Below are 12,968 nucleotides of genomic sequence, written 5' to 3'. Positions count from 1 at the left end.
CTTATGGCCACACGCTTTTATTGTACTTACCGAAGCCTTGCTCTCTGGTGCCTTGTATGACTAGGTTCTGTGTACTCCGTAGAGCTGTAGAATCAAATCTTACACCTCCCCCTTTTGGCGAAAAGGCCACTATAGCTAAGATAAAAATGCGTTATATGTGTAGTTTAAAAGCATATATCGACTTGATTCTTTCATAGATGAATGGCTTTGATTGCATTGACCATTACATTGCCAAATGACTTTCCCATTCTTCTCACAAGTCACGAACGGGCTTGATTTCCTTAAATGTATCTTCATGATGTCCTACATATGTAGCATGTGATGTGTGTTCTATATAGCACGAAGGACGCCATGCTGCTCGTGTGTTAAGCCTGAAATAGATCACTAAGAACTCTAGGGCACGCAAATGTTCATCTTCAGCTTTTAATAAATGTTTGACAATGTCCTTTTAAAATGGACTATACGTGTTCTGTTGTACTCTATGTGACACGAGGGACTGGGAAGAATGAGTTGTAAAAGATCAACAATGTGTGGAAGTGATATAGGAGTTGATGGAGTTAATTCACAACGCAATTGTTGAATGGCTTTCCATTTGAGCCAAGAGGGTAACTTCTTGCCCATCACAATTCAATGACAGGCCTATTGCGTTATTGGGCACTAACTACTTATCTTGAACACGTATTAGTGCATATTAGACAACATAAGACACAATTAAGGAACACACAACTCAGTCACATGGTAAATATTATTTCTATATGGCAAATAAATGCAATACACTGTCTACACTCTGAATGGAGGACATGGCCTCGTTTTTTTTTCAACATAAACATTTATTTTACAGGTAAAGTGGAGCTCCATGGGAAACATATTGAGGTCGAACACTCTGTCCCTAAGAAGCAAAGGTATTTAGCACCCTCCCCCAATAACACTTCAGTTGTTGCATCTGGTAATGTATGGATTTTGCTGGAGAAGGGACATGTTGCTATTTAAGTTAATGCACGCATTAGATGTCGAGTTATATGCCTGGTGTGTGGATGTAGTAGTAAGACTCGCAAATCTAATATTTTTAGGAAGTTTCTGTATTTAGGCTACTCTTTAATTACATTGCTGTAAACGGTGTGGCCTACTCATGTGTGGAGTATGTGGTGTCGCGAGTCTTGTCTACGTATGCACTAAAGGCTACTCTTAAAACGAAAATGATGGCTGTTCATTAATTACCGGGACACGTATTTGACACTGTGAAGATAATATCGGTTGCAACGTCATCACTTAAATAGCTCATGTTCATTTTACCTCCGGAAGGCCTTGTCATAGGCCTAGGCCTTCCTGTGTGCAGAATTATTTATTTATAAAAAATGTGTAGGCCATAGCTACTTTTCACAGCTACTTTAGTGGCATTAGGTACGTGATTACGTTGTGTATGTTGGCACTATATTGTCATGCACAGCCTAGTGACAATCGAGTTGCTATGTCAATATGTGGGATTCAAATGTGTTTAAATCACGTTACGACAACTACTGAAACTTCAGTAATTTGTTGCATTGCGATTATTCATTATGAAGAGCGAAGCCTTTAAATTACGTTTTTGATTTAATTGCACACGAACATTGTTTTGTTGTTGTCTGGGCGTTGTTTTATAATGTTGAATCTCCAATAAATTTGGTCTCTGGGTTAGAAATGTGAAAAATACTGTTTCTGGTCATTAATCATGAAGTATGCCTGTAGAAAATAAATGGTTATATGTGCATGCATAGGCTATGCCTATTCTTGCTCTGGTCTAATTCGTATTTTGTCATTAAACAGACGTGTATGTGTATGGCAGTAAACACATATTGTGCTGAAATGTAATGCAATACTCACATCAATTCAATGGACAGTTCGTGAAAAATAATGTGAGTAGCCTAGGATATTTATCCTGTCTATATACATGCTATATCAAAATGGGGACATTGAGCCCTCCCTACATTACAGTTGACCCAGTTAAAAATATTACTAAATTTCAGCGTAGTTAAAAATAGTTTTGAAAAATATTCATTACCATTAACCTTTTAACACATGTAGGTTATGTGAAATAATTTGTCTACGAAAGTACGGGTCTGAGATTAGGGTGTAACAGTTTGAGGTTAGGCTAAGCGTTTTTAATTCAGGTGCAGGCATACCTTCTTTTTTTTACCAGCCTTTTTTTCAAGAAAACATTTAATCAAATGCAATTTATTTTGACTTACTAAATATATTCAAACATATGTTATGCCCTATCTGTAAAAGTGGTATGTATGTAGGCTGATGTAAACATATAGACTACATTCAAGTCTGTAATAGACCGTAGCCCTGACAAGGGAAAGTCGTGGCTGTATTGCAATAATAATATAATTATGTGTTATAGCCTACCATTCAAGTGCCATTCATTGGTGGATTCTATGACTGTATGGGACCAACAATTATAACTATAATTGATGCATATAGGCTTTTTACAACCTTTGTCTGAATAACAAATGCACGGATATGCATAGGCCTATGGGTAATTTGAACGAGGCTGTTCAACCTTCAATGGCATAGAGAAATATAGTTGAGGTTTTCGCCCATGGAATAGCCTATATTTCACAACTGTTAAATATTACCTGTTAGATACTGCTGCACTGTTGGATCTAGAATCATAAGCATTTCGTTACACTCGCAATATCATCTGCTAGCCATGTGCATGTGACCATTCAAATTTGATTGGTTTGATTTGAACTGGATAGGCCTACCTTTGGTGATACACAACACGTGGTCGCCCCCACTGAGAGAACTCATCCAACGTCACTTGAGTGGGAAAAATGGCGAGCCTCATCATGAATGGCAAAGGGTGTTCTTTCTTTCGTTCATTCACTGCTGCAAAGCACGCACTCCTCTCTATTAATGTAGCAAAGCTGTTTAAGTTTTGTTTTCTGTTGATCTTAGGCCTTTATAGCCTTTACCATGAAGTTAAACATAGGCTATAAATTAATATTTCGACTAGGCCTAATATCTTGCTGACACTCAAAATGGCCGCAACAACTCAACTAGCGGTGGCCAAATTCTGTTAAAACCAGCGTTAGGATTTTAAATTCACGTGAATACATTTTTATAGTTCTGTCATTGTCACATGAACATATAAATTGTAGTCCTATCAATTATTTGGGAGTTCTGCAAACGCTACCACAGTAGCCTGTTCTGAGTTGTGTCGTTTTAGATTTCCAATGAACATGCTACGCAATGCCTCATTTGATTTTTGATGAGAAGCCCGGGCATAGGGGCTTTAATGAAAAAAAATGTTCATTTGAAGAAAGTGGTCATTTTATGAGGTATTAGACAATGGTTCAAACTCTGCTCCTTTGGCTCATTCCTCTCCTTGAGAAACCATGTGACTGGAGTGCAACACCAACCCATTGTTCCATTTTATTTAGCCCACTGTAAAATAACTCATTTTGACAAATATCTATTCTACATGCTACTCACTAGAGGCTATTTAAAATCACTTCAGCATATTATCTTGATCTCGTTTGTTTTCTGCATACTAGTGCTTAAATTAGGCGACTCCAATATTCAAACTATATTGTGTATTTATAATTGTTTCTTTGTATTGGCTTATGTTGCCAGTCTTGTTGATTAACACAAATATATATCTTCACAAGTTGTGTCCTTTCTGCAGCGTCCTAAGTATTGAGGTGGGCTTAAGCCTGTGAGTGAAGTAGAACCTAGTGTACGGTGTAGAGTTGTGGTTGTGTGTCAGAGAGAGAGAGAGAGAAAGGTGAGAGGGGGAGGGATGATAGAGGAAGGATCTTCAGACATAACTCTGTCCCTCCTGACATAAGTGCATACACTATAAATTAGAAATGTATGCAGGGAGGGAACCCCCTCCCCTGCAAGTAATCTGTTGATGTGGCCCTGGGCATTGAAATGTACTACGAAATAAAATAAAATGTTATTTGTCACATGCTTCGTAAACATCAGGTGTAGACTAACAGTGAAACGCTTACTTACTATTAGAATTAAGCTGTTGTGACAGCTCCTAGTTTGTGTCTGATGTTTTGAGAAAAAATGGGAGACTTTGTTTGAGATGAGAAAGTTAAAGGTGCAATATGTAGAAATTGCTCCACCGTTTCCTGGTTGCTAAAATTCTAATAGTTAGCTTGATTTCAGTTTATGTGACAAAACAAGCAAGTGTAGAGAATCATTGTACCATCTAAACCGCTATGAAATATATGATTAATAACCAAAATATTGTATTTTCAGCTGTTTGAAGATGGTGTACAAAACCGAAAGTAAAAGACCAAAAAATGAAACTTAAGAACGAGAAGCATGTAAATAATGCACATAGAACAGATCTACCACTCCTTAGACTTGCTTTCAATGAGAATGAAAGATCTGTTACTGTTACTGTGAATTTGGTCAGGTCACACAAAACGTTAAATGGTATTTATTTTTGGCATGGCTTGCCACAACTCTAAAAAGTAATTTTGGAACATTATGTTTTTTTGTGTGAATTTTCAGATTTAAAAGAGTAGTTCACTATTTTACAACTTGATGTTAGATGCTTCCATGCCCTGAAATTAGTCTATGGGCCAGGAGAAACTGTAATCCATGGTTCGGTTCTCTTTATTAAACAGCCACTACAAACTTCAGCTAACTTTAGCCACGACAAGCTAACAATCAATGGAAGGGATGGGAGCATGTGAGCATTTTCTAAATGGCCAAATCACCTTTAAGGAACATCAAACCAAATATGGAGTTGATTTGAACTGATTTCAGGTGATTTGGAAAACATACTCACATGGTCCTCTGTAGCTCAGTTGGTAGAGCATTGTTGCTATGCCAGGATAGTAGGGTCGATTCCTGGGTGGCTAAGGGTAGCTGAAGTTTGGGGTGGCTGTTTAGAGAAAACGGAACCCTGGATTACAGTTTCTCTTGGCCCATAGCCTACTTTCAGGGTGAGCAACCATCTAACATCAAGTTGTAAAATAGTGAACTACTCTTTTAATATATGTGTATTGGTGTGTACAGCTTTTGTGTGTACCACACCTCTTCCACTCACACTTGCACACAAACCCATGGCCCTGCTTCACTGATTTAAGCTTAATGAGGAATGCTACGTTAGCTCGAGCATGGCCATTTGCAATGCCGTGATGTGCCTACACTTCTGAGAGATGTTGAAACAAAGGGAAGTTCCAGACCCCCTCCTAAATGCCAGGTGCTGGTAAAAAAAAGAAGGAAAAAAGGCCACAATAGCCTACTACTACCCCCCCCCCCTACTATCACCCAACACCACCCTGAGAGAACCTGAAATGAAAAAAGAAAGGTTGGCTTCCTATTGTGACATCACAACCAGTGTTTGCAGGCCTTCAGGCCACTTGTCTATGCCCAGTGGGATGCAGGGATTGGCTATTGAATGCCCTGGGCACATCTGTATTTGGGGGGCAGGGTAGTTGCAGGAGTGCTTAGTGAAAAGAAAACATGCCCTCTGTACTCCTGATTGCATTCATTACTGTAAATATATATGAACTGTTTTGTAATTATCCTCCCATTTGTCTCCTATCCATCCAGTATGGCTTTATGTTACTGTTGCGCTTATGTGCAGAAAATATGTTGTCCTCATTGTTTTATAGAATTTGAACTGATTGTATTAGTTTGTTCGTCCTCTTATTGATTGCAATAAACATATTTGCATATTTACAGTTTTAAAGTACGGTGGTGCTCTTTGTTGTTATATAGAGGGTTAAATGGGCGAAAAAAGGTTACAAGGGTGATTTTATCATAAGGGAAAAGCCCAGTATATGATTATTCAAATAAAGTTTCACAAAGTTTCATTGAAAATGCTTGAAATTACTTTGAAATGTACATCGAAAGAATGAGTCAAAATGTGTATGCAAAACAGGTCCTATTGTTTGTTTTTTCTTTCCCGCGTTGCAAACAAACTTCCTTGAAATATGTGGCACATATGAAAAGTCCTTGATCTGCATCAATCAAGCATGTAGTAGTGCTGTAGTATTGCTCCCATTGCCTGTCTCAAGCTAGCAGCCAGCAAACTCAGTTTCTTCCTCTCATGATTGTTGTACTACCAAAGGCAATGCGAGGGAGGGGGCGTTGTGAGAGAGGGGGTGCGACCAATCAGCTGGCTGGAACACCTGTGTGCAGCGCCGAGAGGCCGTTGACGCTGCAGCACACAAAAAGGCAGTCCCTCGCTCCCTCCCTCTCCTTCTCCCTCGCTCTTTCTCACACACACACATCCACTCACAGCTGGCACACACACACCCGACCTCTCACACACCCACAGCAGAAAGGCATGTTCTGCTCTCTATTACATTCCTGATACATAACTTTTTGCCAGCCAGGCAGAATGAGAGAAAGAGTGTGAGTGCGAGCGGCTGAGTGAGTGAGTGAATGAGAGAAAGCGAGACCAAAAGAGAGAAAGAAAGAGAGCTGTCGCATACATGCACACACGCTCCTCTACAGGGTCATATGATTAGCTGCTCTCTCTCTTTCCGGGGATTCAGTTGCGGAATATAGTGGAGGGAGGAGAGGCAGGGGCGCTGCATGGAAGGACTTCCTTATGGGCTTTCAGAAGGAAAGAAAATCTAATGGGGGGTTGTGTGGGTTGTGGAGATGGCGAGAGAGACGTGTCCATTTCTGTGTGTATGGATTGGAGAGAGGGAAGGGAATCTGTTGGAGGGGGTTAGCTGGGGGGAAAATGTGCACCGTCTCTTTAAGAAACCGCCAACCCCTTGCTAATGTGCCTTCTTCCCCCTCTCTGGTTTGGACCATCTGTCCTGTTTTTAAAGGGGCTGAGTCCCACTCCCTTCAGATCTTCTCACAGTTTTGGACTTGCCATGGACACCACTAACCTCTAAATCCACCCCAACCCTGTCCCCCTCCCAACACACACACATCAACCAACCATGGCTGCTGTGGGAAAAACGCAGGGGGATTGGCAACGTGTCTCATAAATTTAGGTAAAAATGTGAACTGTTGACCTGGAAGAAGCCAAGGGTGAAAAGAAAGAAAGGCAGGGGGAGAAGACAGAATAAAAGAGGAGATCTTTGGGTTTTGTGTTGAATGGGAGAGCCTATATGGCGGTGGAGCAGGGAAAAGAGCGAACCGTTCGGCTGGGATCAATGTGCAGCCGAATGGATTTGTCTCCATGTGTGAGAGTCAGGATTTTCCGAGCTGCAACTGAAATGCAAGGGAAACCAACCCTTCCCACCTACACAAATCAAATCAAAATGTATTGTTCACATACACATGGTTAGCAGATGTTAATGCGAGTGCAGCAAAATGCTTGTGCTTCTAGTTCCGACGGTGCAGTAATATCTAACAAGTAATCTAACAATTCCCCAACAACTACCTAATATACACAAATCTAAAGGGGTGACTGTACATATAAATATATGGATGAGCGATGGCCGAGCAGCATAGGCAAGGTGCAATAGATGGTATAAAATACAGTATATACATATGATATGAGTAATGTAAGATTTGCAAACATTATTAAAGTGGCATTATTTAAAGAGGCATTGTTTAAAGTGACTAGTGATCCATTTATTAAAGTGGCCAGTGATTGGGTCTCAATGTAGGCAGCAGCCTCTCTGGGTTAGTGATTGCTGTTTAGCAGTCTGATGGCCTTGAGATAGAAGCTGTTTTTCAGTCTCTCGGTCCCAGATTTGATGCACCTGTACTGACCTCGCCTTCTGGGTGGTAGCGGTGTGAACAGGCAGTGGCTCGGGTGGTTGTTGTCATTGATGATCTTTTTGGCCTTCCTGTGACATCGGGTGCTGTAGATGTCCTGGAGGGCAGGTAGTTTGCCCCCGGTGATGCATTGTGCAGACCGCACCACCCTCTGGAGAGCCTTGCGGTTGAGGGGGGTGCAGTTGTCGTACCAGGCTGTGATACAGCCCGACAGGATGCTTTCAATTGTGCATCTGTAAAAGTTTGTCAGGGTTTTGGCTGACAAGCCACATTTCTTCAGCCTACTGAGGTTGAAGAGGCGCTCTTGCGCCATCTTCACCACACTGTCTGTGTGGGTGGACCATTTCAGTTTGTCTTTCCACCTTCTCCACTGCTGTCCCTTCGATGTGGATACTGGGATGCTACCTCTGCTGTTTCCTGAAGTCCACAATCATCTCCTTTGTTTTGTTGACGTTGAGTGAGAGGTTGTTTTCCTAACACCACACTCCGAGTGCCCTCACCTCCTCCCTGTAGGCCGTCTCGTCGTTGTTGGTAATCAAGCCCACTACTGTTGTGTCGTCTGCAAACGTGATGATTGAGTTGGAGGCGTACATGGCCACGCAGTCATGGGTGAACAGGGAGTACAGGAGGGGGCTGAGCACGCACCCTTGTGGGGCCCCAGGGTTGAGGGTCAGCGAAGTGAAGATGTTGTTTTCTAACTTCACCACCTGGGTGGTGAACACCGTCAGAAAGTCCAGGAACCAATTGCTTTGAGGGTATTATCGTGTTGAATGCTGAGCTGTAGTCAATGAACAGCATTCTTACATAGGTATTCCTCTTGTCCAGATGGGATAGGGCAGTGCGCAGTGTGATGGCGATTGCATCGTTTGTGGACCTGTTGGGGCGTTATGCAAACTGAAGTGGGTCTAGGGTGGCCGGTAAGGTGGAGGTGATATGATCCTTGACTAGTCTCTCAAAGCACTTCATGATGACAGAAGTAATTTAGTTCAGTTGTCTTTGCCTTCTTGTGTACAGGAACAATGGTGGCCATCTTGAAGCATGTGAGGACACACACACACACACAGCAGGGAGGCCCCGGGGTAGTTGAGCTGTCCCTGTGTGGAGAGACGGAGGCTCGCCTCACCGTCCCACTCCACTCCATCCCACCCATCCAAGGGCACGTTACCCAGAAGAAGCCTCCTTGAGAGTGTATTTCTCCAGGGGTGGCTCTGCACCAAACAGCTGGATAGAAATGGCAGTTGACGGGGCAGATAAGCACAAAATGCACCGCTTAACTCTAATAACAAATTGGGTTGCCGTTTATGATGCATTTTTTAAATATATTTTTGCAAGGACTAATAGACGGGTTATTGTGAAATAATTCAAGAAAATCTAAACAATTAGATGATAATGAACCAAGGTGGAATTCGTTTGCATTGTAAAATGTGAACGGTACAATGTTTCAAAATGATCTAAGATATACTTTTTTTATTGAACTTTCTCTAGCTTCATTATGAAAGTTAAATATAGTTTCCTAAGAACATTTGAAGTGTGAGAAACACTTTCGTCTAGCTCTGACATTGTGGTTGTCTTGTCAAACATTTGCCTTCCGACAGTACTTAGCACCTCTGAACATGGTCACGTTTGTGTTTACCCAGCAAAGACCTTAAAGTCATCAGCCACTCAGTCTTGTAAAATACTCCAAACCAGAAGGTGACAGTAGCGTTGTTTGGCAATACAGGTCCATGTGTGTAGCTTATTTTATGGTCTAGATTCCAATGTTAGCTAGCTATATAGCAAGCTGCGATAATGTTGCTATTTTGTAGAAAGCCATAGTTGATACTGGCCAGATGGCCACAGCTAGATAACTACCTAACATGATGACGAAGAAACTATTTAATTAACTCTCCATAATCCCCTACTGGCAGTGCCAGCCCATAGCCAAATATTTAGCTAGCTAACGTTAACATATTCTCTAGCTAGCACAGCATAACTAGCTAGCTAGCTAGGTAAGGAGTCTGCCCTATCTCGGCAGCTAACACAGGCAGCTGTTTCATGTAAACAAATCCATTGTGATTTAATTATAGTGTCAATATTAGTTATCTAGCTTGGAGGAATTATTTAGTTTTGTGTGCATTGCATCTGTGCAATTCGCTCGTTACCATCCCATAGCCTACATTGCATATGAAGTGTGACTTGCTCATGACATTTAACTGTGGATGTAAATTGCCCTCTTTTTCACTTTTTGTTGTCACTCCTGTTGGCTTCCTCACGTGGGGGTTTGTGCTCTCTGATTGGCTCAAAGTCAAGTTGTTGGCCACTGACGAGCATTGCGATTCTACAAGTAGAAACGTCAGGTTTGTTGCTACCGGGTCGGCACGAAGCAGGTACCAGTTTTATCCTAGCAAGAGAAGGAACGGGCTCCCACAGTGATACAATTCTTTCGGCAGTCTGATTCATGCTTTAGGTTGTGACCATACACTTTAAAGTACTTTGTTAAGTTAAATCCGGTCCTTTTCTCTCCTTTATGATATTTTACAGACTGTTCAATTTGGTTTGAATAAAAACATCAACGTAGGGTTAAATAAATGCCATTTAGAACATTTATGAATGGAGTAGAACTGAAGGTATGTGGCCCTTTTGTGATGTCTGGCCTGTCTGAAGAGGTGGCACGACTAAGAGGCGTTTGTTAATTTGTTTTTATTTATCACTTCTATTTACTCTGGGTCACACAGTCAGCTGATGTTTACTTACTCACCTCACTGTTCCTGGAATACAAAGTCTTCAGCCTCGCTCAGTCTAGCAGAACGTCTTCACCCCCCCAAAAAGCACTTCCCTGTGTTAGGGGCCTCCCGCCCCCTCACCCCTGACCTCTCTTTGTGTGCCTTGTGAACCGGCCTCTCTGGAGGCTCGGTTGGGTGAGGAACACAGTAAACACTCCCAAAGTTTCCCCCTGGGGCAAACCTGAGGATGGGAGGGGTGTGTGTGCATGAAGGGGCAGTGCCTCTTAGAACTAAATACTTAAACATATATTTTGCAATGAGAGAAATGTAAGATCAAGGAGCTATAGTGTTTTTTATGTCAGTGGTTCTTATGGCAGTTATTCTGTGTAATTAAAGTCCCTCTCTTGCTATCCATGTGCATCTTTACAAACCTGAAGTTGACTGCTTTCCACAGGAAATATGTGTACCATGGGTATTATGTCAAAGGCACATTTTTCTGAAATAGTCTTTCTATCATATAAACTATTGAGGCAGGGATATGTTCCCTCTTTAAGTTGTCACATATAGCTTCTGCTCCAATATGATGCAGCTTTTTGTAAATAAGTTACCTTACACAGTAATAGCTAGATCCGACTGACATCCTCGTATTTAGTACCTTTGTATTAAAATGTATTACACTATCAGTACGTTTGCTGTGGTCTGTGGAAAGACCCATATGTGGTTGTTTTACCTAGTTGAATGCACTGACTGTAAGTCTCTCTGGATAAGAGTGTCTGCCAAATGGCCGAACTGGAAAAAGGTATTCAAGGAGAAAGTCTCCTTTTACACTGAATATCATCTCCCCTCTAAATGGGCGAGAAAGTTAAAGATGAGTAACATCATAGGTGTGCGTCTTGTGTGATCTTCTTCATTTTACGAGTTTGACTCATCAAATTGAATCCGTCAAGAGGTCAAACGTCCTTATTGGATTTCTCCTAACTTTGTTGGATTTCCATACTCAATGCAGGCAAGCTTGTCTCGTTGCCTTGTTATGGCTTGTTATGAAATTGTCTATCAGTGCTATGTCTATCACGCCTGTTCCTTTGTATCCTTCCGAGTTGATATGGAAAAGCAAGGCCATAGGGAACAGGACAGAGCCTCTGTATTCTGCATCTGCAAACTCAAAAGAAGCTAAGATAAGCCTCCGGGCTGCAGCTCTAGATGGCGTACAGTACGTTGCATCTCTCAGCACCTTTAGCCACAGTCAATCCACAGTGGGTCAATAGGCAAGACCAGAGTGTCACAGTAAATGACTGATGACAACTGCTATCCCCTCTATATCGATTCATTGAAAATTGAAGGACGTTAGAACAAACGGGTGATAGACAATCATAAGCTACATCCCACTGCTAAATGTCTTGTTTCATTTCACTGTGTGAAAATTCCAAGGGATCAATTTTTATAAAGGTGTGTGACTGGTTTATCTTTATTTCTGTTGTCTATTTATTAAATCAAAGGATATTGAAGTAATGTTTTCATTGGGAGAAACTAACATCTTGTTAAAATACTGTTATTGCCATGTTATTACCACTTCATGTGCTATAATATATAGTGCTGCAGAGTTTTAATGTAGTTACATTTAGGCATCATCAAAAGATTGCTGAATATTTTTCACATGTAATTCACATTAAGTTCATGACCCATGTTGTAGACAGAAACGCTTGTTTCTCTTGGAAGTTTCAATGAAATCACAGCATTTATTTTCTCAAAACTTTGCTCTTCATTTATTGAACAGTTGAAATTGAACATGCATTACTTCACAATTTGAATGGATAGATGTTGTATGCCAAGATGTTGATTATTCCTTTCAAAGTGACTGAGCTATTCTGATATTGACTATTTGTGGATTTTTTTGAGTATACATTCATCAGTTCACAAATACGTTTGAATGTGTTTGCACATTTTGAATGGATAAATATTAAATGCCAAGATGTTGATTACTCATTTAGTAGCCAACGATGTTGACAATTTGTGTAGTTTCAAGTCTTTCTCTCTTTAGATTTAGTTCACAGCAGTAAACAAGTCACTTTTCACCAGCTCTGTTGCATTTAATCACCTCTTCTCATCAAGGACCCAAATGTTGTTTGTCATGAATGTGCTTCATCATCCACCTGTTTGATCACCCAGGGCAGCCATTTTGTTCCAGAGTGCTCCCTGTACACTTGGACACCAATGAGCAGAGAGCCTAGTGGGCGGAGCTTCCCCAGTCAGTCCCCTTTGCTGTTCTGCTCTGCTTTAAGAGGTGTTGTGTCTCATGTGGATTTTCCAACTGTGCTCCCACCTCCTTTCTGTGAGTGTCACAGTGGGGACTTGGCACCCAAAAGTGCCGGAATGTGGAAGGTCTCGATGGGGAGAGAGAGGGTATTTCTTGCTTGTCTTCAGAAATCCTTGGCCCACTTCTCAGTAATTTTTAGTCCAGGGGTTCCAAAGTAGCGGAGCTCTAAATTGTCTGCCAATTTCTATACATTTTCAAAAAAAAGAAAAAAAAAGAATCATCGTTTGCATGTCTTCAACATCCAAATCCTG

General features: G+C 41.3%; 1 protein-coding gene across 3 annotated transcripts in view; it reads left to right on the top strand.

Moving 5' to 3' along the window:
* The window catches only part of LOC139579702 (insulin-like growth factor 2 mRNA-binding protein 1), a 55,095-nt gene that overhangs the window by 1,005 nt on the left and 41,122 nt on the right, over nucleotides 1-12,968 (top strand). For all 3 annotated transcript variants that reach the window (XM_071408540.1, XM_071408547.1, XM_071408536.1), the window contains exon 2: nucleotides 842-902. In XM_071408540.1, coding sequence (XP_071264641.1) covers nucleotides 842-902 — 61 coding nt within the window. The remainder of the gene's footprint in view (nucleotides 1-841; nucleotides 903-12,968) is intronic.

This window comes from Salvelinus alpinus, chromosome 1, assembly GCF_045679555.1.
Source record: "Salvelinus alpinus chromosome 1, SLU_Salpinus.1, whole genome shotgun sequence".
NCBI classification, from domain to species: domain Eukaryota; kingdom Metazoa; phylum Chordata; class Actinopteri; order Salmoniformes; family Salmonidae; genus Salvelinus; species Salvelinus alpinus.
This window is presented reverse-complemented; position numbering and strand designations above follow the sequence as displayed.